The 26,247-nt window shown below is 40.6% G+C and overlaps 1 protein-coding gene across 1 annotated transcript; it reads right to left on the bottom strand.

Annotated features, from left to right (window-relative positions):
- Positions 1-240: 240 nt before the first annotated feature.
- On the bottom strand, positions 241-20,828 carry kpnb3 (karyopherin (importin) beta 3). The gene is made up of 25 exons (XM_072445078.1): positions 20,626-20,828; positions 15,279-15,359; positions 14,200-14,392; positions 12,612-12,714; positions 11,742-11,838; positions 11,557-11,661; positions 11,049-11,171; positions 9,896-10,016; positions 9,007-9,094; positions 8,783-8,889; positions 8,442-8,566; positions 8,233-8,322; positions 7,839-8,012; positions 7,522-7,740; positions 6,706-6,789; positions 6,488-6,620; positions 5,850-5,971; positions 5,679-5,764; positions 4,844-5,139; positions 4,643-4,698; positions 4,436-4,558; positions 4,087-4,306; positions 1,925-2,153; positions 1,712-1,853; positions 241-887 (listed from the first exon to the last, which is right to left on the bottom strand). The coding sequence occupies exons 1-25, from the start codon at positions 20,701-20,703 to the stop codon at positions 801-803; spliced, it is 3,282 nt and encodes a 1,093-aa protein (XP_072301179.1). The 5' UTR covers positions 20,704-20,828; the 3' UTR covers positions 241-800.
- Positions 20,829-26,247: the final 5,419 nt, after the last annotated feature.

The raw sequence follows: 26,247 nt of genomic DNA, 5'->3' as shown, positions 1-26,247 counted from the left end.
CCCCGATGTCGTACTTAAAAGCAAACGCCTGTTGTATAAAACATGTTAAACTGACGTCTGCGCAAAAGCTGTCCACATTTTGTAAAAAGACAAACGCATAACAATTACTTTTTAGAAATGAACCAAACTACGACATTCGTTTCTCTCAAATGGAATTTATTGTTGTGGTTTTCATTCCATCACAATTTACGCCAGACTTTTTTTTCCTTCTTTCTTTAAACTTACGTTACACTTTTCATACCCCTCCATTTTGTCACAATGTCCACAGATGCGCAGCCCTTTTTTAAACCAGCAATATGCTATTTTAGGCTGTCGAACCGTTCAAAAGTTTACCTTCAAACTTTGCTGTTGGAAGTGAGAGCGGCGTAAAACCAACTTCCCTGAATTTACCACAATTCTAAGTAGATATTATGTCTAGAGTTAGCCACTATTAACATGCCGTAACTTCTTGACGCCAGAAACGCAAAAAAAAATACAAAAAAGGAAAAATTCACAAGAGACAGTGTAATTTGACGCTCGGTCCACGTAAAAATATCCTAATCCCGTTTCTCTCCCCATTTACGTTATTTTAATGTAAAATCTTTCATAAGGAATGGCTGGGACGTGTTCTAGATTGTAAGGCAGGGAAGGAAACTCCAAGGTGGCTCCCGGTTTTAAAAGTCTATGAAGATGCATTCAAGTCCGTCCAAAATAAATCGTAAGATGTGACACTGTCCTGGAGCAGCAAAGAGGGATCCAGGTGAGTTTTCTTGTTTGAGTTAGCGCTAGGAGGCGAGGATGTAGGAAGGAGGAGACTAGGATCAGGCCGTGTTGAGGAGGTCCTGAATGGCTTTCTGCTGCGTCTCGTTCAATGTGGAAACACATTGTGTCCATAAACCGGCAGAAACCTGAGAAAAAGAAGTCAAAATGATTTGTATTCGACACATTTTATAGGTGTGGCAGTACAGCCTGCAGACGGGCTCGACCGCTTTAGATAAGTCTAGCTACTGGTTAGCAGTGACGTCAAACCCTTTTGCCCTCCGACCTCCCGCTCTTCAGTCTCCCTGTGCTGCTCACACCACTCAGTTGCCATGGGACCACACTGATGCAACACTCTCACCGTGTGCCGCCCGCCACGCCGGCTATCGGGCGTGTGGCTGGCGCCTGTCCAAGCCTCTGTCGCACTTGTCCAGCTACAATGACCGATCTGAGCGATGGAGCCAGAGTGTGCCTTGCAGCTCTTTTAGACCAACATCCAGAAAACAGAAACTATTTTAAATGTCTACGGGTAACAGTTGTGCAGTGCCCAACATCAAGTCTCTGCTCAGATTTAGCTGGTCCTGGGCCAACTCCCGGGATGTTCTTTTCACATTATGGTTTAATCTGGTTTAGCCCTTACGGACAATACGAGCGAAGATAAACCATCGTTGGAAGGCTCCTCGCCCGCGCCACACGAACGCGCAAGCAGCACCTTAAAATGCCCGCGCCGCGCGCACGGTTATCTCAATACCTGGTGGCATCTTTTGAGCATGGCAGGGGCCCGCGGCAGCATGCTATGCCAAAAGCCCTCAGCGAGAACACTGACGTACACAACGCAACACTCACTCAATAAGTACGAGCTCAGGAGCAGATGAACCAGATGTGAAGACAGACACAGGTAAGTCAGCTCACACAGAGTCATCAAGGACAGAAGGGACAGTCTCTCTCTCTCTCACGTTGCATTGATCCTCACCTGAACTTGTCGAATGACATTGGCCAGTCTTTTGCTGCAGGCGTCTTCACATTTGATAGATTCGCTCGATACACCGTCTGCGATGATGAGGAAGATTTTGGGGAGATTGGCATTGTCTGGCCCGAGGACGATGGGGTTGTTGCTGAAAAAGATGATGCAAGTTAAGCACATCTTTATTATACTAAAGTTCCTTTGTCAATTGAGCTTTCTCACCTTTCGATGAGGTCACACAGGAAGTCAAAGGTATGGACCGCCTCTTCCTTATCCTCTTTAAGTGGAAGCCAGCTCAGCCAATGGGGGAGCACCTCAGTGACGCTGACCCATTCTGGTTGGAAGCGCATCACTTTGCCAACGGCGGAGATGCAATTTTCTGTGGCGTTCACATTTTCTTTGGCGCGAGAGTCTGGGGCCTGGATCACGCCCACCAGACGTGGGATCGCCTCTGAGGAAGAAGAGCAAATCATCTTCATGTTCATATATGAACGCTTTTGAAACAAATACATTCCAAACCCCAGAATGGTGCAAAGGTGAAGCGAGGAAGTAAGATTCACCTCAGAATATTACAAATGAAATATCAGGCTGATATCTGGTTTAAACACATTTGCTTTTGCATTAAAAAGGCGATTATGACTTGGCACTTCTGAAGGCAAAATCTCTTTTTAGTTTCAACTGGGACAAATCGTTACAGAAAGGCTGCAGCCCACAATAGTCTTACCACAAATAATGCTTTTAATTAAGCTCAAATACACTTTTGAAGCCAGAAAATATATATTAGACAAATTTTAGCTACTGTGTCAAAGTTATTTCCCTTGTGGATCAATGAAATCATCAAATAAAGAAAATCAAAAAAAAAAGTTTGAACTAAAAAAAACATCCTTACATCATTCAATACAATCTGTCAAAAGCTTAATAAATTATTGTACATTGTAAGTTCAAAGGCTGTTTTATCAATTTATTTTACAATGTCCCAAATAAATCAATGGATACAAGTTGACTAAATAAAATAATAAAACAATCTTTGGAGCGCATTGGACAATTCTCTCTCTCAACTTATGTCGGTGTAATCCCTCATTCGTCCAGGCGTGTTCCATAGTAGAAAAAGCTTCAGTTGTAGTCATCTGGACTCTGTTAGAAAAAATAGACGTTTCGACTCTCATCCAAGAGTCATTGTCAATAACAGAATTTAGGTCGAGAACTCCGATATTAATACTGTTCTGTGGTAAGACCCGCCCATTGGGCGGAGCCTTCCTGAAGTAGAAAGAGTTGTTTGTTTCAACAGAAACTCCCCCTTGTATCTACCGAGCTAGCCTATTCAGAATCTTAATGGGCTATTAGAATCCTCTTTGTCTTTGTGAGACCCTGGCTCAACCACCCTGAGTAACTGATTAGCATTTAAATGTCCTGGTCCTCTACCTTTCCAGGGGTTCAGTATACCATTATAGATACCAGGAAGATTTAATCTTAACCCTCCGTTTCTGTTTAAAGAAGGTCTTTTTTTTTTAACAAAAATAGCTTCCTTAACTCCTCTTTCAAACCATCTTTTCTCCCTGCTTAAAACCTTCACCTCACCGTCTTCAAACGAGTGATTAGAGGCTTCAAGATGGAGATGCACGGCGCTCTGAGGTCCTGAACTTGTATTTCTTCTGTGCTGATAAAGCCTCTTGTGTAGAGGCTGTTTAGTCTCACCTATGTACCGTTCTTTACAGCTTTCTTCACTGCATTGGATCGAATAAACTACATTGCTCTGTTTTTGAGTCGGCAACTTGTCCTTTGGGTGAACCAGTTTTTGTCTTAAAGTGTTTCCTGGTTTAAAATAAACAGGGACTTCGTGTTGTCTAAAAATTCTCTGCAGTTTTTCCGACAGGCCAGACACATAAGGGATAGAAACACCCTTCCTTCTCTGTTCAGTTTCCCTTTTGTCCTGCTTCTTGGTTCTCTTCACTCTGTTGAGAGCCCAAGCGGGGTAACCACTGGCTGAGAGGGCATTTCAGACATGTTTTTCCTCTTTCTTCTTGCCCTCTGAGCTGGTGGGCACACCTTGAGCTCTGTGTTGTAAGGTTCTGATCACACCCAGCTTGTGCTGTAGTGGGTGGTTGGAACCAAAGAGCAGATACTGGTCCGTGTGTGTAGGTTTCCTATATACTTCTATTTGGAGTTACCACAGAACAGTATTAATATCGGAGTTCTCGATCTAAATTCTTTTATTGACAATGACTCTTGGATGAGAGTCGAAATGTCTATTTTTTCTAACCGAGTCCAGATGACTACAACTGAAGCTTTTTTCTACTATCTCTCAACTTAAGTTTATTCCATTGTATTGATCCAAAGGTGCACTTGTGGCCCACTCACACGGGCCGTACAACAGTGTGTCTCACCTTTGCAGAACTTGCAGTAGCTGGCTCCTCCGTACTGAGCCATGACACCGACGCCGTACGCCGCCGCCTGCCTCACCTCAGGGACCGGGTCCACGAGGGACTGCAGCATGGACCCCAGGAAGTAGTCTGCGTATTTAAAGGACGAGGGACTGCAGTGTTCTATAACATCGTCGAAGATGCACAGCCCCCACTGTCTGTCCGCCCACGGCCGCTCTGCTCTCTGAGGGAAACACTGAACGTTACTGAGGGAAATGGACTTCCATATGCAAGAAACCTACAGCGAGTTACAGCCACAATAATAACTCTTAATTCTGGCTTTTTAACCTCCTTGTGCGCAGTGTAAACTCACCAGAAGCTCGATGATGAGGGGCAGCAGCTGTTCAAACCAGAGCAGTACGTTTTCTTTGTGAGAACTGAAAATTGAGTGCAAGATGTCCGACACCTTTGTCAAAATGTAAACGTCGTTCTCGTCCTGGAAAAGAAATGCAGGTAAACAGATGTAATACAATAGATACTGTGTGAAATGGTGGTGGAAAATGCATCGATGGGACTGTACCTCATCTTGTAATGATTCTTCCACCTGTTCATCATAGTCTTCATCTTCCCTTTTGTCTGTGGAAAAACAAAAAGTTCAATTAAATCACTTCATATTTATGCACATTTTGGTTTTTATGTGCAGCACTTTGGGAAGATCTGGCTCATACGTCTTAATGCACTGAAATGATGTAACAAAATGAACTTCTCTCCAGAATTGTACCTTGTCTGAGCCTCTGGTTTTTGAAATGCTCCTCTAGTTTCCCCTTCAGAATTCCTCCCAGCTCCTCGAACTGGGCCTTCTCCAGACACCCGTCGCCCATGAGCTCGATGCACTTGGCGAAGGAGTGCATGATCTCCGAGAGCACGTCCGAGTCCGGCTCCGTCCCGATGGCTTTGATCAGGGGGTCGCTCATGAACTTCCACATGTCGGACAGGTACTGTGGCCCGCGCACCTGGGCACACTCCAGCAGCAGCGGCATGGACTCCGCCGCCGCCACTCGCACACGTGGAGACAGAGTCAAGGACGAGCTGGTTTAGTTTGAGTTTTCTGTCCCGGAAAAGCGGTTTGAGTTTAGTGCAGTGCAAACCACCAGTGACTCAAAAACGTCAGGGATTCAAAAGTGTTTCTACAGCCTTAGAAAACCAACCTTAAGTAGACCAAATATATGCATTATAATGAGTTACATAGATGTTAAAACATGACGCAGATGCACAGAAAAGGGAAAAAAAAATGCAGAAAAAGCATCCGAGTTGTTTCCCCGTTTACTCTTTAGTCACGTCTCAGAGCCACAAATGACTAAACATCTGAACTGCTGTGATCGGCCTTCTGATTAAAAAGTGTAAATTATAATTATTTCATTCAATTAAACGAGCATTAGTTCTGTTTTGGGTGACGTCAGCGGCTCGTGTAGCGACGCCCTCAGTGATAGAAAGAAACTGTTCTCAACGTGCTCTAAAGTGAACCAGGGCCGGTCAAAATGTGGCTTTCAACTTGAAAGATTCTGTTGTGATATGACATAATATTCTCTTGTAGCCAAAGGATATCATCATGAAAGTAGAATTTGAGCAGAGGAACCATGAGTTTGGCCACTTCTTCGGCGTACTCCACAAACCCCTCCTTCAGCTCTTTGGCATAACACACCTGAAAAACAAGACAATTCAACATATTTATAATCCACTCGGCACCAAATGAATAAAAAAAGCATTTGGCCACATAACAGTCCTACCAGCATCTGACAGGCAGTGGCCTTCTCCTCCAGTCCAGCCGTCTTGATGCCGAAGCTTTGCTGATCTCCCAGATTTACAAACTCCCATCCATCGTCCTCCGAGATGCTCTCCATGTCCTGAGCTGCAGAACACAATTATTATTAGTTTCGATGTCAATTTGTACAACATAAAAAAACAACATTCTTAATTTGCCATCGCTGTAGTGTTGAATCACGTACTATGGGTGGTCATTTAATTCACCTTAGATTAGACATTTGCAAACAGATTTGTGATTAGTTTTAAATTGTTGTCAACCAGCAGCGTTGGGTTAAAATCAATCTGCTTTCCTCTACTAGAAGTCACTGTAAATGAGATCATATGCAGCTTCTCTAAATGAGTGGTAACATTTCAGTGTAAATGTGATTTATTAATTTTTTTGTTATTTCTTCAATTATTTTTATTTTCTTATTTCTATTTTTTTTTAAATACAAGCCTTTTCTTTTTACAAGCAGCATTGGGTATTTTTGGACACTACTTTCATCACTCGCACGATTACTCTTGAAGGACATTTGCCCAACACTGTCTCGTCTCACTCGTTGAATATTTTGTCTTTTCGCTGCTCAAGTGAATCGCATTAGATCTTATGAGAGTAACCTACTGTCGAGTAGCGCCACCTCTGGTTTGATGGAGGCAGTTCTCATGAGGGGCCCCATCACCACAGGAAGGTACTGCTGGAACTCTTTACCCAGAATCTTGCACATGCGCGCCCATGCAGAGATCATGTACGAGGTCTGCAGGGAAACGAGGGCAATTCATGAGAAACATTTAAAAACGTACTTCAGAAAATGTTATTAGGACATTTTATTGTCATTTTACCTGAGGGTCGTCATCTTCAAGATCATTGAAGTCAGTTTGTGTTTTAAGCAGCAGCTGCATCACGGCCGCTGCGTCGGACATGAACTAAACAAAACAGAACAGAATCAAATCAAAGAGTGTGATTTGTGATGAGTGACACTAGAATGTCACTCCCAGATTGGGCAAAAGACACTATTCACCATTGAATACACTGCACTTCACAAGCAACTAGACCCATGAACTTAAACACAACTGAATTTTAACAATATTCATTTCATATTAAATATAGAATGTTGTGCCGTCGACTGAAACTCGGCAATCGAGCTGCAAGCACCATCCAGTCAGTTGATCTTTTGAGACAAAGCTGCCTCTGTCTTTGTTTAAGGACATATGAAAAGGACATATAATAACAATCCAAATATGACTGCAGTTATATAATTATAATAAATTGGGGTTGGCGATATTGTTTTTTAAACATTTTGAATATTAAAATAAATCTATAGTCTAAGTTTTACCATTATTATTAGTATTATCTTGTCTTACGCTAGCTGTTTTTATTTTATCTTTATTTTTCCCCTCCATTCTTTATTAGGAAATAAGGTTGTGTCTATAGTTTTTGTTTATAAGAGTTCTATTATTTTTTCAAACTTCCTATAAGTTATCTGTCCTTTTCCTCTGCATCTACCTGCATTGCAACAATTAAATTTCCCCATGTGTGGACAATAAAGGAATATCTTATCTTAGTCTACTGAGAACCGGCCACCATCGAGTCTTTGTCAAAGTGGAATCATGCATTCAACTTTGAGCATTTTGCATTGATTTAACTCAAAAACGTACCTTGTCTTTCCCCACAGCGAGTCCAATGAGGCTGATGCACTCGATGGTCTTCCCCCGCAGCAGACGCAGCTCTTTCTGCACTGCGTTTTCCACAATGTTTTTGAGCGAGGGCATGAAGAGGTCATAGTACGGCACAAACTTCTCCTCCGCCGTGTCGGCCACAGACGCGATGGAAGTCACCACCTGCTCCAGCACCAGCTTTGTGCCCTTCTGGATCAACTACAGGGGGAAGGACGACTGGTCAATTAAGTCTTTTCAAACCCAACCGCCTGCGAGATGCTCCAAAATGCATGCAATTAAATGAAGCCACGTCCTACCTCCTGCAGTTTGGCCTGCATGGTGGCGCACAAATGCTGCACCAAGCTTTCCAGATATGGGACGAGCAGAGACTTGGGGCAGTCCTCGGTGAAGTTTATGAGCGCGGCCGCTGCGTGAGCCTGGACTCTGGGGTTACCCTGGTCCTTCATGGTCTCCAGCAGAGCCACGATCACCTGGGAGACACAGGACGGAGGCGAGAGGACTTTACATATCAGAGCTGGTCAATGAAAGGTTTCTCTGTTGCCATGTATGATGCGTTTGAGCTTAAATGTAAAAACTAAACGGTTAGAATGGCATTTGAGGATGGAGATGATGTCACTCACTATCAGCAAGAGAAATGAGATCGAATGTGTGCGTCGCCGAGTGTATTTCTAAAGTGTATTTTCTTTGTACCTTGTCGTGAAATTTCTTCTGGAAGGTGGGAGCAAAGTCTGTGGCCATCTGTCCAATGGCGTTACAGGCCGCGTACCGAACCCGGGGATGCTGAGGGGACAAAATGAATCAAAGTCTTAACAAATATTTAAAAAATGTAGCATGTAAATAGTAGACTTAAACTTCCAAATATTTCACAGATTATCTAATAAATATTTATAATGTCATACCGGGTCTGCGCAGAATCTAAGCACCACGCACACGATCTCGTTCAGAATAGTTTCCATCTGTTGGTGACATCCTTCCCCGATCGCAGACAGAGCCATGAGCCCTGCGTGCCGGTATTTCCAGTCCGCTAAAGAGGGACAAATATATACATTTGAAATACTAGAAGAAAATCTGAAAAGCTACTCAACTAACGAGGCAAATTATGGAACATAGATTAGTACAAATGGATGGTAAAAAGGTTGCAACAAGAAAACTAAATGATCAAAACAAATAAGATAAACCACAAATGTATAAATCTATATTGGACTCATTAATAATTGATAGTACAGTGGTTTATACATACGGTTCTGGAGCATCTGCATGATGTGTTGTTTGATAATTGGTAAAATGATTTTTCCTCCGAGTCCACAGGCGATTCTGTCCAGGGCGCTCTCTCCAGCTACAGCGTTACTGAGGAAGAACATGTTTTATATGCACTAAATATCTATTTGGCCAAAATATCTTCTTTACATGCAAACACATGTTCTTAATATAGTGAAAGTAATGCAAACACTCTGTTCTTGTTACCTGTCAAAGTCGTCATCTTCAAGCTCGTCTGCCTGGGCCCACTCATCGTCCTCTTCCAAATCCACCATCATGGCCAACATCTGGGGGACTACAAATACACAGGCTGATCAGTACAGACCAACCAGGGGCCCACACCAGTACAGTCTGACCTTCACCCTCTCCAGGATGCATAGCAACGCACTGTCGGCCTGCGTTTGTCCATAGACTGTATAAATGAGTGACACCAAACTGTTGACGCCAATCACAGCAGTTATAATGGCTAATGGGGCTGTAAAAGTTTCATGATCAGGTTTGACTCATGACCTACGGAGTTTATCACGATTAATAAAATAATTATCATTTTCATGTCGCTATACCCACTTCGGTGACTTTAAACAAATTACAAAGTTAGTTTTGCCTTAATTATTGGTCATGTAAACAGTAACTTTAATCACTGATGCCTGAGTTTATGTCATGTGTTTATATTTACTTGTATATCCCTCTCTCTCCATCTATCCTCTTATATTTAGATCTTCACATGAGGCGAACTGCTTGATATATTTGGCCAGTGCTGATCATATTCCACATGTGAGCTTCTTTACAGCAGAAGTGTGTCTTTACAGCTGTTTGGTGAAAAGCTTTGCCAGAGTTACACTTCCATGCTGATGACCACCAGCTGCTTTGTCCCGGTGCAGTCGTGTTGTTTGAGTCTAAAAACAGGACTAAAGCCTGGGTTTTAGTGCTTTAGTCCTGTTTTTAAGTCATTATATTTAAGTAAAATAAGTACATTTCTGTTGAATTCAGCCACTGTTTGTGACTCTCAAGATAAAATATAATTGGAGACCCCGGCTTTGAATACTAGAATCAACATTTGAAGTAAACCCTTTTAAATAAGTGTAATCTTCCTCACCGCTCTGAGCCACGAGAGCCTGGTGCTTCCTCAACATGGCCGCCGCCGTCTCTGATAACGTCACGATCACCTCCAGAGAGAGCTGCCTCTGCATGTTCGACAGGTTTGTGTCCGCGCACAGCTGTAAATGAGGTCACATATAAGTTACTTTGAATTAATTAGAATTAACTTCGACATAAATTTTGTCACATTTGACAAAAGTGATCATTTCTTTAAAAAGGATAGGAATTGTAGAAAAATATTCAGTTGCAGTCATCTGGACTGGAGAAAATAAGTGAGACTAAACGGCCACGTCAAATGAGGCTTTATCTGCACAGAAGACACTGGAGTTCAGAGCGACGTGCATCTGCATCTCAAAGACACAAGCAAGAGATGAGATGGTTTGAAAGAGGAGTTGAAGAAGCAATCTTTGTTAAAAAAAAGAATCTGTTCAACCTTCTGGCCGTATATAATAGTACCATGAAACCCTGGAGCAGTAGACGCCCAGGGCATTCTGAGGCTAATCAGGTACTCAGTGAGGAGGGAGCAAAAGTCAGTTTACAATAGGAAGTTGATGTGATGGTTGGCGAAACCAAAAGGGTATTCAAGTGAAATCAAAAACTCAGGCGGTCCGCCTGGTGGGCAGGGCCTCCTCAGAGTAGGAGAAATACCAGAGTTCCCAGACTCGATTCGCAGATTGAGAATGAATATTGGACGAGTCAAAACATCTTGTTTTTTTTCCCAAAGAGTCCAGATGACTCCAACTGAATCGTTTTCTACAATGGAACACTCACACACTGGACGAATGAGGGCTCAATTACACCGACAAAGGATAGGAATGTAACTTATTAAAATCTCATGATACAATATTTATAGAGGTAGAACAGAATTTTAGATGACATTTTTCTTTTTAATACAGTTCATGTCGTCTGCACTGAAATGGAGTATCATGGTCTATGTAGTCCCCTTGTTTTAGCTATACAATGCAATATACAGGAAAGGATCTTATAACTCGATATATTGTATTGTTATGGTATATAAATGGCTCACATTATTATTGTGAGATTGAAGATTAAAACGCAATAACAACCCCTTCTCCTAAACCCAGCCTGATTCTGAACAAGTTCCAAATTGTTTTAGATAAATGTTCAGTTAATAATCTAGACCTCCTTACCTTGAGACAGAGCTGGAGTGTGGCCTCGAGATTCGGCCTCAGGTATTTTGGAGCCGTGTCTGCGATTTCAACCAAAGACTTAAGCACAGAGTCATCGCCCTGGTAACACGAGTCGTTCACAGACTGGAAGAAAAAAACAAATTTAATTCACGTTTAACACATGGCATGATTATTAAAAAAAAAAAAAAAAAAGGCATTTCAATTCCAGAGAATATTCAATGAAAAATTGCAATTAGAATATGATCATGTTCACGATTAACAATGAAAACATTTCCCGATTAATTTTATTTTTCCCTTTAGTTTGACAAAAAATTATTACTACATTTAGTTTTTACATTTTGTTTCAATGGCTACATATTTATTGTATGAAGACAACATATTATGCTAACAAATGCTGCATGCATTTTTACAACCTCTAGCAAAAAGAAACCTTTTTACCATCACAATTTTTAAGATTGGTAGTTTAAAATGAGTTAAACAGTTTTAATTGAAAGTTGCTTCGTCTTACTTGCAGTATTCCTGGCAGCAGGTCTGAAAATTGTTTGAGAAGCACTGCATTTCCTTCATTGGCCAAAACAAAAGCTGCTGCAGCTCGAGATGCCAGCATTTGGATCTGGAAAATCCGACATTTAAATGTTTTGTTAGCATTTCTACATTTTTTATTCATTTTAGGTGAATAATTACAAAGTATACCTGTGGGTTGGCCTGGTCTTGCATACATTGAACCAGCATTCTTTTGATAACATCTAAATAGTGTTGCTGCTGATTGCCAAATATTCCAGGGAAATTCCTATAATACAAATTCAGAATAAACATTCAGTGTTGCCAAATTGGCTGAAAAAGGTGACCAATGACCACGGCGCTCGATATGGAAAGCCAATATGATCACACTCCGCCACTTAGGAGCGGCGTATTTTCCGATGCTTTTACAAAATAAAGCGGCGCTCGTAATTTACGCCAGTGTGATCATATTGGCTTTCCATACTTTTGGGTACCGTCCGAGCGCAGTGGTGCCCGCGGGGCGACGCACCCGAACGCCCTAAAATACCCGCGGCACGAGCACGGTTTTCTTAATACCTGGCGGTATCTTTTCAACATGGCGGGTACCCGCGGCATCATGGCAGGTCGCCATGCCAAAAGTCCTCAGCAAGAACACTGGCATTTTGGAGGGACAAGTAACCTTATCCCGTAGACTTTAAAATGAAGCTTTACATTTTATAGACATCCTTTGATACCGTGAAGCCTTTTAGAAAAGGTGCAATATCGTCTTACAAACGTGAAAAACCGCTAGATGCAGGGGGCGTGTTTAAAGGCCAAAAAGACAAACATGTGTCCTTTAAAATGGACTAATAACTGAAAACCGCTGAAATGTTTGCAGTTATTAGTCAATTTTAAAAAGGATTCATTTTCTATTCTGAGCTTTTCACAACTTTCAGTGCCATCACGGTAATGTTAACAACTAGAATGCTAATCTAGTTAGCTAATATGCTAAAGTTTGCCACTTTGCATTTTGACTGCAGTTCCTTTGAAATTGACAAAAACATTAAATTTTAAGTAACATACCAGAATATGTGAAGAGCAGCTTCTTTCAAACCGACGTTATCAGAATTGACAGAATCAAAGAGAAACTTGAGCACTTCTGGCCACTGGTTGTTCCCATCGTCATCTTGGGAGAAAAAAAATGACACTTTACTTTAGTTACAAGCAGTACAATAATGAACAGTTTACCAGCTTAAAGTTATTCAGTTGTAGGGCTGTATAATTTGTTCAAATTATTGGTTGTTTTTTACAATTATATTGTACCATGAATAATCCCAAATCGTTTTTTGGAAGTAAGGAGAGAGTTTAATAAGTTGTTTCCCGAGCCCGCCGACATCAAGAACGCAGATTCTAAAAAAATATATATATATATTTTTCCTGTTTTCCCGCAGTTTTTTGGGCCAAAACCTCAATAAAAATAAAAATGTATTCTGCACCAGCATCTCCGACCTCCGACCATTTCTGCACTACCCAGAGTTTGTCCGAACGTAAGAGCTTTAAAACTCTCGCAACACACGGCTTCCTAGATCGACCATAGATTGACCATAGATCCATGAGATCGACTGGCAGATTAACATGAAGGATGCGGGGTGGGCGTGGCTTCGGCTCGCGCTCCCATTCATTGAACTCGTGTTCGAACGAGGAAATGAAGAATACGTGTCTTGACCGATTATATCAGAATCATTTTGTCGTTGCCATTTAAGTAGCACAAGTCGTCTCATGTGGACATGTCCAGCTCGTCTGAGTCACACCTTCTCTTCTGATCGCATTGTAAGAACACTACTTGTCCCAATGAGTTGATCTGAGCTGCGCGTCCACGACGCGAGCGTGTGAAAAATTACGGCGTTGGATCAAATCACTGTGGCCAAATTTTGATTCATTTTGTGAGAAGCTGTCAGTCTGGGACTACTTTCTGTCTGATCACCGAGTTCCACCTTCCATCAAACAAGCATTGATAACTATAATTATGTAGATAATGTGAGAGGTGGAAGCAGGGCCTATATTCTAAGAATCCAATACAATTATTTAGAATAAAAATGTATTTCTAAATTCAACTCCGACTTTTGGAAGGTAGGAATGTGATTTGATAATGGGGAAAATATTTTTTTTTTTTATTCCATCCTCCCCTTTTAAAAATGCCAAGGAAAATCCGTGAAACAACAAATTAAAAAACTCTTGCCTGGTCAAGTCATTTTCCATTCAATCCACCCAAAAGTAAACCCAATAGGCGTCCGTCTCGTTCTGGTCATTACAACAGCTTGAAGCCTTTATGTCTTCACTACTGCCAAATATTCTTTAGATGTAAAATAAAAAAAAAATGACAGGTGGTATATTGCCTCTGCAAATATCTCAAACTATTATTTATAAAAGCTAAAGCAGTTTATTAACGTTTACAGGTTCTTTAACTGTCTACAAACTTTCACCAAGGTCCAGTCTAAGGTGGTCATAGCCAGACACTTTCCCTTACATTCCCAACGAAACAAAATGTAATGGTCATTTTTCACAATGTAGTCCACCAATTAATTCCATCTCTGGTTTCTAAATTAATTTAAATATTATACCTTTTTTGCCATGCTTGAATAAAACCGCAGTAAATGAAACTAATATTCACCGATTAGGTTCCTGGAGAGTTCAGCGGCAATGTCACAGACTTTCTTGCGGATGTTGGGGGAGGTTTCGTGGGAGATGGCGGTGAGCAGCTCGGTCTTTATGGCCATCTGCATGTCCACTGTGAGCCCCGGGAAGACCTCCTCAAAGGCCGATGAGAGTAGCCGCCGCAGCAACACCGCCGCCATCTGTCGAACCTGCCCAAGACAACAAGACATGGGTCAGGTCGAGGGGAAATGTCCAGAAAATGTTTTCCTGATCAACAGAAACATTACTACACATATCTAATACTACAAACACTAATACACATGTTTTAATACACTTCAAAATCTTTATGGGCTTTTAATTTCAAGCTTTGAAGCATAATATGGACGAAATATGACCAAAAAAAAACAACATTTTATTTTTTCCAATTAAAAATCCCTTTCAATATGAATTTACAGAAGATAAAATGTGGGGGAAATTCAAAAATGTACCATGAGAATTTTCTGCATAAAAAAATGAAATGCTTCTGCATAATGATGTTTTGTGCCATCCTAACACCAACACAGCTTTACCATAGAAAAATCAGCTCAAGATCTGGCTGTATTGTTGAAGGTTATTTAACACCAATGCCCAAAACATGTTCTGATAATCACAAATTTTAAAGGCAGCATTGTCACCTGGCCTGTCTATAAATAATCCATGATGCAAGCTCTGTGTCCCTGCTCCAATTGCAAGAAATCTAAAAATATCATGTCAAGAATTGTAAACAGCTGCAAGAGTCTACGAAACTAACTAGTCTATGAAACTAACTAGTCTATGAAACTAACTAGTCTACGAAACTAACTAGTCTACGAAACTAACTAATATCACAACAGGCGTCCGAATGAGCAGATGAGAAAGACATTTTGAATATACATTCTCCCCCCCCCCATTACAGAATTAATTGAAATTGATGATCAACTATAATTTCTAACTGAATTCCAGTTAAATCACTTGGCTGGAGTTTGTAGACTTTTTACTGTAATGACCCCACACCTCACCTTTGGCTGAATAACATAAAACGTTGTGTTCATAATGTAATATGTAAAATATTTGCACCTCTTCTGCAACAGAGACATCGCGAATGGCCTGCAACAAAAATGTGATCTTGTTTCCGCCAGGAATCGAGTCGTACGTCTCCTGTGAAACAAAAGAGAAAAACAGGTTGAAACGAGTCATTGGTAGCAAAGAATTCATATTTGACATTTTAGACATGCCCAAAATGCCATGCGCACATTTCAAGCAACGCGTGTTCAATACCATGACTATAACAAGTGCAAGTTGGGAAGAAAAGCGTAAACTGTCAAATACAATGGATAAACAATGAGAAATAATACTTGCATTTACTGGTCAAAATTATTTTGTACATCTTAACCAAAAGAAAAAAAGTGCCTGAAATGTAATTCATACATTTTAACTTTTGACATTTAGATTTTTTAATATTGTTGCTGTATTTATGAAACTACTTTTGGCACATGCTTTAGACCTCCTTTTGTCCAGATGACTCAAAATGTCCAGAATACTCAACTAGTCACGGTCAGACTAATCGTAGGCCTAATTCAGGTCGTTTATAATTTCATAAATGTCTGCACGATTAATCGAAACAATTAGGAGCTAATCAAAACAATTGTTTTTCGATATTTGTCATCTGTAGTATAATTAACAGACAAGTGCTAGCATATTTTAAACTTGCAACTTTTAAACCAACCTAAAAGCTTCTTTTTGGTTAACCAGGAGTGCCATAGAAAAGCTAAATTGAGAAGCTAATTGGACAATGGGTTGGAAAAGGTTTTCCTTAAAGGAGTTGGTAATGCATTCGTTAAGACAGTTTACTATTATGAATTAATAATTTCTTTCAAACATTTTATAAAATAGTTTGTCAAGTTATGCATGAAATAATCTAAAGAATCTTTAAAATTAAAGTGTCACTCCCTCTAATGAAGCACTCTGGGGTCCTAGTACAGCTTTGTGCAATTTGATGGGGTTGGAAAACAAAAATTATTCTTTGGTAAAATCTTTATGCTGAAAATCAAATGAATTAATTATTAATTATATTGCAAGATGGGGACATCAAGATTAGTTTGTGATTACGGTTCAATCGTTTAAAAATGTTACTACCATTTTGCCTGGGTTCTTGTTTTACCACTAATAAAAAATACTTTCTTCTCAACCTGGTACTAAATACAAACTCCCTTATGTTGGGACAGAACCCCCATGTGGATTTGCAAATGGGAAAAACTTCTTGCACATTTGAACACATTCAAAAGCACAACTCGCAATTAATTTGCATAACTAAAGGCCCCAGACTAAGAGGAGAAGACATTTTAATTTTAGTCAGTCTAATGCAGTAGCCAAAATTTCATTTGTGAATTTAAAATAAATTGTTTATGTTGAGATAAAAATATTCATATAATGCAGTGGCCTGTCATCAGGGCAATCAGTGATTGGCCAATACTATCCAAAATTACTATATATAAATAGTTCTAAAATATATCTAGATAAGCCCGTTTCCCCCTCACTTCTGCTGCTGAAGCATGGCTGAAGTCAGTGTGTTTTACTGGCCCCTACAGGCCACTGGGCAGTACTGTGTGGGAAGCACGATTCTGCTTTTCAGCTGTGACAGTGTTCAGATGCCCGTTCATGCTCCGCTCTCTAACATTTTAGAACCAGAGCAGAACGCAGCTTCTTTCAGAGGCCTGTGCATGTGCTCTGAGGACCACACAGCCTCAAACCCATGGATCTAGTCTCATAACGCTGAATAAACCTGTGTGTGAATCAGGGATGTTGCAGGTTTTGCCTTAACTGACCATGTGCGAGGAGAAGTGAAGCAACAGCAGCGCCAAGTTTCAACAAACTAACTTTTTAGAAATGTTAGTATTGTGACATGAAGTATTGTAAATGCAAACTCAAAATAATTGCACTTTAATGCCTCGTGCTGGCTGCTGTGCTGGAGCAGTGTTCTTGTTGTGGATAAGATAAGATATTCCTTTATTGTCCCATATGGGGAAATTTCATTGATGGGTCACAGGATTTGATCATGCACTCGCGAGACCACATGCTCAAGCGATAACTAATCGTCATTATAGGCCGGGGTGTGGACGCAGTACTCTGAAATACTTGCACAAAGTCAATTTAATTACTAGCAATTGCTGGCACGGACAACATTCATTTGGTCTTAACCCAAACATTTTTGTGTAATAAAAACAGTAACTATAGAGTAATGTGGCATTTGTGAACATGAGTCATTGTTTTGCACTTCTGTATTAAACTGTTGGGATGAAGAATGGGAGTTGAATGAAGAGTGGATTCCGCTGAGCTTAGTGTCACCAGAGAGGAGCAGACAGCAGCGTTTTGTCCTGAGAAGCGCTGACTGGAAAGAGGGAGAGCTCATGATGCAATACTAGGAAGCCAAGCTATTTATTGGGGCCCCAAAGGCCTTACAGACACAGGGTACATCCATAGATGACTAAGTATTTGTTGCGGGTTATTCAGGAATTAAAGCAGGTTTTTGTGTAGCCAATATACAAATCCTTAAAATATTATTTCATGACTTCTTTCTTTCACGTCATAATTTATTTTTTTTCAGACTTTTTTTTCAGACCTAGTAATGACGGACACTATTTTAAAGCTGTTACTATTGTAAAATATGTTATTTAACAGTGAGGAAAATAAGTATTTGAACACCCCCCAATTTTGCATGTTCAACCACTTAGAAATCGTGGAGTCTGAAATGTTCTATAGTTAATATTAAATATTATTGTATGTTAGTGCTGCAAATAAGTATATGATTAACTGTCAATCAGCAAGAGTTCTGGCTTAGTTAGTCTGCCTTTAAAAAGTCCACCTCTCCTCACTTATTAAGCTAAATGAGTGGCATCTGTTTGAGCTCGGTAGCTGCATAAAGACACCTGTCCACCCAACAGTCAGACTCTACTGCCATGGGCAAGAGCAAAGAGCTGTCAAGACAACAGAAACTAAACTGTGGACTCCCACAAGCCTGGAAAGGGCTCTGGGCAATTGGCAAACAGTTTGGTGAAAAAAGATCAACTGTTTGCGAAATTGTTAGAACATGGAAGAGACTATAGATGACTGTCAATCTCCCCCGGACTGAGGCTCCATGCAAGATCTCACCTCGTGGGGTATCAACAATGATAAGAAACGTGAGGAATAATCCTAGAACTACACAGGAGCTGGTCAATGACCTGAAGATCGCTGGGATCACAGTTACAAACACAACACCATCATGGTTTAAAATCTTGCCTCGCATGTAAGGTCCCCCTGCTTAAGTCAGCATGTGCCCAGGCTGGTCTGAAGTTTGCCAATGACCATCTGGATGATCCAGAGGAGAGAAAGTTGTGGTCAGAAGAGACCAAAATATAACTTTTTGGTATAAACTCCTCTCGCTGTGTATGGAGGAAGGAGGATGAGTACCATCCCTACTGTGAAGCATGGAAGTGGAAACATGGTTTGGAGGTGCTTTTCTGCACAGGGGACAGGACAACTGCACTATATTAAGGAGATAATGAATGGGGCCATGTATTGAAAGATTTTCCACAACTTCCCTCAGTCAGAGCATTGAAGATATGTTGGAAGACTCAGCCACGACTTAACAATGACCCAAAGCACACAGCCAGGTTAACCAAGGAGTATAATAAGGTTCTGGAGTGGCCTAGCCAGTCTCCGGACCTAAATCCAATAGAAAATCTTTGGAGGTCGCTGAAACTCTGTGTTGCTCAGTGACAGCCCCAAAACCTGACAGATCAAGAGGAAATCGGTGGATGAGTGAGCGAACCTGGTCAAGAACTACAGGAAACGTTTGACCTCTAATTGTAAACAACGGCTTCTGTACCAAATATTAACACAGATTTTCTAAAGGTGTATAAATATTTATTTGCAGCAATAACAAACAGATAAATTTAAAAAAATCATGCAATATATTTATTAATTTTGTCTCACAGTGGAAATGCACCTATATTCAAAGTGGGAGACGCAAAATCACAAGGAGTTCAAATACTTATTTCCTCATATGCTCTCTGAAGATCTGAAGCAGTCCCGTTTCATATCAAACTACAACAACAATGGGTTGGATCTATAGAAAAATATGTATATTCAGATATACGTTTGTTTACAACATTTTAAAGGGCTCATCTATGACACGGTTTAGTACAACTCAGTTTGTTCCTTGGGCTAAGAACTAAAGACCATTATATAACCACTACTCCACCGTCCTCTGCCTGTCCACAACGTAAAACCAGCCGAAAGACACAAATATGTTCAAAAGATCAACACAAACTTGAATAAACAAACCCAAATGTGTAAAAAAAGGCCTGGCTAAACTCGCTACCAAATTAGCATCGCTGCCTGATTTGCGTCACGTTAGCGGTCTGCTTGGTAACGGCAACACTACTAGGACAAACATCAACAAAGCGCCGGTCCTCGCAATTTATAAATGACTATGAATAATCTGTACTAATCTTTATGAGCTGTATAGATGGCAAAATAACAGGACTTTATGGTTATACCCGGTGAACACAGATTAGAAGAGTTTATTCACGTAAATGTCAGTCTAGATTCGTTGAAGAGATACATTTGACATATTATTTGCATTTCACGCTCGACTAATATTCGATTCTACTTGGATATGTACATTTGAGTGAATAGAACATGTTTCAGTCATTGATTCAGTTGAAGTGCAACCAACGATGGGATACAAATCAGGTTGCGACAGGCCGTTTGGCTAGCAGCTACTTCCTGCCTAGCCCTCAGTCAGCTGGTGAAACAAACTGCGGTGTAGCGTCATTATTAGGCTTCGTTTGAAGTAATTGGCGTGACACGGAGGACATGAGAGAGCAAAAGCTAATCTTTGTCGAGGTTTGAGTTCGTAAATGCACAGAATGGACATTAAACCGCATAACTACGCAACATGGAGGCAGCGGTTAGCGGCTTCTGTGTGCAGTGCTGTAAAATCCCAGGCAGCTCGTCCGGGTGAGCATGTTTTAGTATTTAAGCCTACAGAGTCAACAAATAGAAGTTTAATGGCTAAAAATCATATAGCTGTAATAAAATACATTTATGTACAGGGTTACGATTGGAAATCTGGTTGCTATGGGTCAATTTTGCGTGTTTTGTACTTAAAAGTGTGTCTGTATCAGATTTGTCGCAATTTGACTTGGTACACAGTGATAATCATTCAAATTCAAACCAACCACATTATTATTTTTGAACTCTAACCACACAAACAAATGTATTTTTGTTTTAAAAGGGCGATTTTCAATTTCAGACCCTCCCCGGGGCCAAACGCCTTAGATTTAGCTATACACGTGGGCTACGCTACGTAGCCGCTGAACCTCACGATTACCGACGGGATTTTGCTTCTTCAAGACAACACAAATCCCACATTCCTCACCTCCGATTGCTTCCGGATGTTGTTTTCTGGGCTCATCAGATTGCCCAGCAAGATGTAGAACTGCTGCTGCTCCGCCATTGCAGTTGTAAGATCCCGAAAAGGACGAGCCCGGGTGGGAGAGAAAGGAGAGAAATGACTGAGCCCGGGTCCGGCTGCGGCGCACCAGTCGCTTCGGTCTCACATAAGCCAGCGGCCTCCGGGTGCTGATTGGTCGCGTTTATCAGCTTTACCGAGCCCTCATTCGTCCAAAAGTGATGAGAGGCGGGGCTTATTGAGTTGAGGCAGATTTACGGGTTCCTATTGGACCAGAAAGGCGCAGAAAGTGAGTGCAATGCCGTGGTTGGTTGAATATGAAAAGGAAAACGCGGGAAATTACTATGCGCGTTATTGAGCCTGTTTTGCGAAGCAGCAGGAGATGAGTGCTGGAGCGGCAGGTATCGATGCTCACGCTGCAGGTATCGATGCTCACGCTGCAGGTATCGATGCTCACGCTGCAGGTATCGATGCTCACACTGCAGGTATCGATGCTCACTCTGCAGGTACCGATGTTCACGCTGCAGGTATCGATGTTCACGCTGCAGGTATCGATGTTCACGCTGCAGGTATCGATGTTCACACTGCAGGTATCGATGTTCACACTGCAGGTATCGATGCTCACGCTGCAGGTATCGATGCTCACACTGCGATGCTCACGCTGCAGGTATCGATGCTCACGCTGCAGGTATCGATGCTCACACTGCAGGTATCGATGCTCACGCTGCAGGTATCGATGCTCACACTGCGATGCTCACGCTGCAGGTATCGATGCTCACGCTGCAGGTATTGATGCTCACACTGCAGGTATCGATGCTCACGCTGCAGGTATCGATGTTCACACTGCAGGTATCGATGTTCACACTGCAGGTATCGATGCTCAAATCTGATTTGTGTTTTGATTTGGAGAGGTCACACTACAAATAGAATGTGACTTAAATCAGATTTCTTGTGAAAAAGCCCTGAAGTGCTCTAGTTTGACAGAAAATGGACTGAAAAAGATGTTGCTGTTGATACATTTATGACACTGAATACCCATGAGATATCAAATCATTAGTGAGTTATGTTTAGCGTTCAACTGGAAGAGACTATAGTTGATATTTCATAACTTTGACACTGCACTTTCTTTCCCAAAACTAACTTTCACAGGAAAAAATCTGATCCAGATCTTATTTGGGCAAAAAAATAATATCTAAAGGATGAAAGATGAAGAAATAAACTTTAATTCCGGCTATCATTATTCTCCCAGTGGGGGTTTAGATGATTAAACGAAAGTTTAATTTGAGCTTTCTTAAAATTTCCCCCTGGTTGATGAACAAACATATTTCTTGTTCTGATTAGATCAGGATTGGCTTATTGTCAAAGAATCAACTTCACAAATCAGGTCAATAAAATAGAATGGGTCAAATGGACTGTGTCTGAATACAGTCAGAGATAGAGTAGCCAACAATGTATTCAAAGTTTAATCAGTTCAAAATAATCTTACTTAATTAGAAGTACAAGATTACTCGAGAGTTAAAAAGGTATTTGGGGGAAAACTACTCCAGTAAGAAGAGTAACTTAAATGTAACATCTGTCCTTGTTTAAATCTTGTTTACAACATATTTTTGATCCTGTACCTCTCGCTACATGTCTAAGGTTGGTTAAATAACTTAAATTGTACTTAAGAGAGTAATGTAAATTCAAAATAATATTCTCAAGTGGACTTACAAAGTAGTGGTTTAAGAAATGACTCAAGTAAACATCTGATTTATAGTTTGATGTTCATGTAATTGGAAACACAACAATTAGAAAAACGAAATTATATCTGAAGGAGATTTACTCACAGTGGGAAAAGAACCAAGAAAACGAACTGTTCTTTCAGATACTGAAAACTGCACAGAGAAGTACTCAGTTACTGAGTACTGTACTCAAAATAGTTTCTCAAGTAAATGTAACATTTTATATCCAGAATCATTCTGGTTGAATGATAGCCTGCACGCAGTGATGCCTTTAGAGGACAGCAATGCACTGACGGGGTCTTCTGGAATCCAAGAAGTAATAATCTAGGAGTAATGCATTCCCCTCATATTATAATTCTTTGGTTCTGTTAAAACACTGGATGATTTGACAATAAAACACATTATTTGGTTTAATAAAAATTGTTGCAGTACAGTGCTTTTAAAAAAACAACAGCATTTGGATTGTATAAAACATTTATTTTCCGTCAGTACGTCACTGCAATTGCTCTAATTCAACACTAGAGGGCGCCAGATCCTACGTTTTCTATCTTCTTCTTCTTTGGTGTTTTATGACGGCGGTATCCAAGTGTTACGTCACAGCCAGACTTTATTCTTCAGACTAGGGGTGTCAAAGTAATTTGGGCCGCGGGCCGAATTTGGATGCTCAGGCTGGGTCGCGGGCCGAACATAACGTAAAACATAAAACAATTAAAAATATAAGAAATAAATAGCTTTTTATAGCCTACGCTGTTTTGAAGCAATTACTGGATCGATTAAAAAAACTATTACAAAACGTTTGTTCTCATAAACTGAAATTTATTAAGAAAAACAAGTGTAATTTCACCAACACTGTGCTTCAGTTTATGTGCATTACAACTTCAGGGTTGATCTACAGAGATAAACATTTAATCTATTGTTAAATATTATTAAATAGGTATTTGGAACTGAAAAATATTGTATTTGACTGTATAACAAAATAAACTTCTCAAGATCTAAAAAACCTTTAAATGTATTAACTAACATTTTCACGCCTGTGTAGTTATCTGTAGTTCTCTGTAGTTCTCTGTAGTTATATCTGTAGTTCTCTGTAGTTCTCTGTAGTTATCTGTAGTTCTCTGTACACCTGAACTAACACACCACTAAATACAAACAAACGTGGAGCGTTTAGGTTAAGTTTCCCCTCTGGCCTTGAAAATATAGAATAACAAAACCGTTGAGGCAGTGCATGAGCCACAGTGTTTCATCAGACCAAACTCTTTTGTCAAATTTCGACGCTCAAGCTGAGTCGTGGGCCAAATATTGTGTACAAAATAAAACAATAAAAAATATAAGAAATAAATAGCTTTTTTACAGCCTTGTAATAGTTGTGGAGACTGTTGCACAAATGTGCAGCAGAGTCCATATTCATGCAGCAGCAGCAACAGGAACATGGACTTTTGATGTGATTTATGATGTGAAATGTTCATATCACAGACGTGTTTCTGCTCAAACTCAATATGAGCTCAATATTTTCATAGTTTAAGTTGATCTTAGTGACAAATGATTCATGTAGTGTGTTCACAGTCACATTAGTGTGTTCACAGTCACATTAGTGTGTTCATAGTCACATTAGTGTGTTCACAGTCACATTAGTGTGTTCACAGTCACATTAGTGTAGACACAGTCACATTAGTGTGTTCACAGTCACATTAGTGTGTTCACAGTCACATTAGTGTGGACACAGTCACAGACACAGTCACATTAGTGTGTTCACAGTCACATTAGTGTGGACACAGTCACATTAGTGTGTTCACAGTCACATTAGTGTGTTCACAGTCACATTAGTGTGGACACAGTCACAGACACAGTCACATTAGTGTGTTCACAGTCACATTAGTGTGGACACAGTCACATTAGTGTGTTCACAGTCACATTAGTGTGTTCACAGTCACATTAGTGTGTTCACAGTCACAGACACAGTCACATTAGTGTGTTCACAGTCACATTAGTGTGTTCATAGTCACATTAGTGTGTTCACAGTCACATTAGTGTGTTCACAGTCACAGACACAGTCACATTAGTGTGTTCACAGTCACATTAGTGTGGACACAGTCACATTAGTGTGTTCACAGTCACATTAGTGTGTTCACAGTCACATTAGTGTGGACACAGTCACAGACACAGTCACATTAGTGTGTTCACAGTCACATTAGTGTGGACACAGTCACATTAGTGTGTTCACAGTCACATTAGTGTGTTCACAGTCACAGACACAGTCACATTAGTGTGTTCACAGTCACATTAGTGTGTTCACAGTCACATTAGTGTGGACACAGTCACATTAGTGTGTTCACAGTCACATTAGTGTGTTCACAGTCACATTAGTGTGGACACAGTCACATTAGTGTGTTCACAGTCACATTAGTGTGTTCACAGTCACATTAGTGTGGACACAGTCACAGACACAGTCACATTAGTGTGTTCACAGTCACATTAGTGTGTTCACAGTCACATTAGTGTGTTCATAGTCACATTAGTGTGTTCACAGTCACAGACACAGTCACATTAGTGTGTTCACAGTCACATTAGTGTGTTCACAGTCACATTAGTGTGGACACAGTCACATTAGTGTGTTCACAGTCACATTAGTGTGTTCACAGTCACATTAGTGTGGACACAGTCACATTAGTGTGTTCACAGTCACAGACACAGTCACATTAGTGTGTTCACAGTCACATTAGTGTGGACACAGTCACATTAGTGTGTTCACAGTCACATTAGTGTGTTCACAGTCACATTAGTGTGTTCACAGTCACATTAGTGTGTTCACAGTCACATTAGTGTGTTCACAGTCACATTAGTGTGTTCATAGTCACATTAGTGTGGACACAGTCACATTAGTGTGTTCACAGTCACATTAGTGTGTTCACAGTCACATTAGTGTGTTCACAGTCACATTAGTGTGTTCACAGTCACATTAGTGTGTTCATAGTCACATTAGTGTGTTCACAGTCACATTAGTGTGTTCACAGTCACATTAGTGTGGACACAGTCACATTAGTGTGTTCACAGTCACATTAGTGTGTTCACAGTCACATTAGTGTGGACACAGTCACATTAGTGTGTTCACAGTCACATTAGTGTGTTCACAGTCACATTAGTGTGTTCACAGTCACATTAGTGTGGACACAGTCACATTAGTGTGTTCACAGTCACATTAGTGTGTTCACAGTCACATTAGTGTGTTCATAGTCACATTAGTGTGGACACAGTCACATTAGTGTGGACACAGTCACATTAGTGTGTTCACAGTCACATTATTGTGTTCACAGTCACATTAGTGTGTTCACAGTCACATTATTGTGTTCACAGTCACATTAGTGTGTTCACAGTCACATTAGTGTGGACACAGTCACATTAGTGTGTTCACAGTCACATTAGTGTGGACACAGTCACAGACACAGTCACATTAGTGTGTTCACAGTCACATTAGTGTGGACACAGTCACATTAGTGTGTTCACAGTCACATTAGTGTGTTCACAGTCACATTAGTGTGTTCACAGTCACAGACACAGTCACATTAGTGTGTTCACAGTCACATTAGTGTGGACACAGTCACATTAGTGTGTTCACAGTCACATTAGTGTGTTCACAGTCACATTAGTGTGGACACAGTCACATTAGTGTGTTCACAGTCACATTAGTGTGTTCACAGTCACATTAGTGTGTTCACAGTCACATTAGTGTGTTCACAGTCACATTAGTGTGGACACAGTCACATTAGTGTGTTCACAGTCACAGACACAGTCACATTAGTGTGTTCACAGTCACATTAGTGTGGACACAGTCACATTAGTGTGTTCACAGTCACATTAGTGTGTTCACAGT

This window comes from Eucyclogobius newberryi, unplaced genomic scaffold (genome assembly GCF_026437365.1).
Source record: "Eucyclogobius newberryi isolate DKJ021-1_F unplaced genomic scaffold, fEucNew1.0.hap1 SCAF_1, whole genome shotgun sequence".
In the NCBI taxonomy this organism is placed as follows: domain Eukaryota; kingdom Metazoa; phylum Chordata; class Actinopteri; order Gobiiformes; family Gobiidae; genus Eucyclogobius; species Eucyclogobius newberryi.
The sequence above is the reverse complement of the archived record's forward strand: the minus strand, read 5'-3'. Positions and strand labels throughout refer to the sequence as shown.

Coding starts and splice junctions, on each gene's coding strand:
- kpnb3 (XM_072445078.1), bottom strand. CDS start 20,703: ATGGCGGAGCAGCAGCAGTTCTACATCTTGCTGGGCAATCTGATGAGC. Junction 10,017..11,048: donor CACTCCAGCTCTGTCTCAAG/GTAAGGAGGTCT, acceptor CCTCATTTACAG/CTGTGCGCGGACACAAACCT. Junction 6,790..7,521: donor TCGCTGTGGGGAAAGACAAG/GTACGTTTTTGA, acceptor TGTTTTGTTTAG/TTCATGTCCGACGCAGCGGC.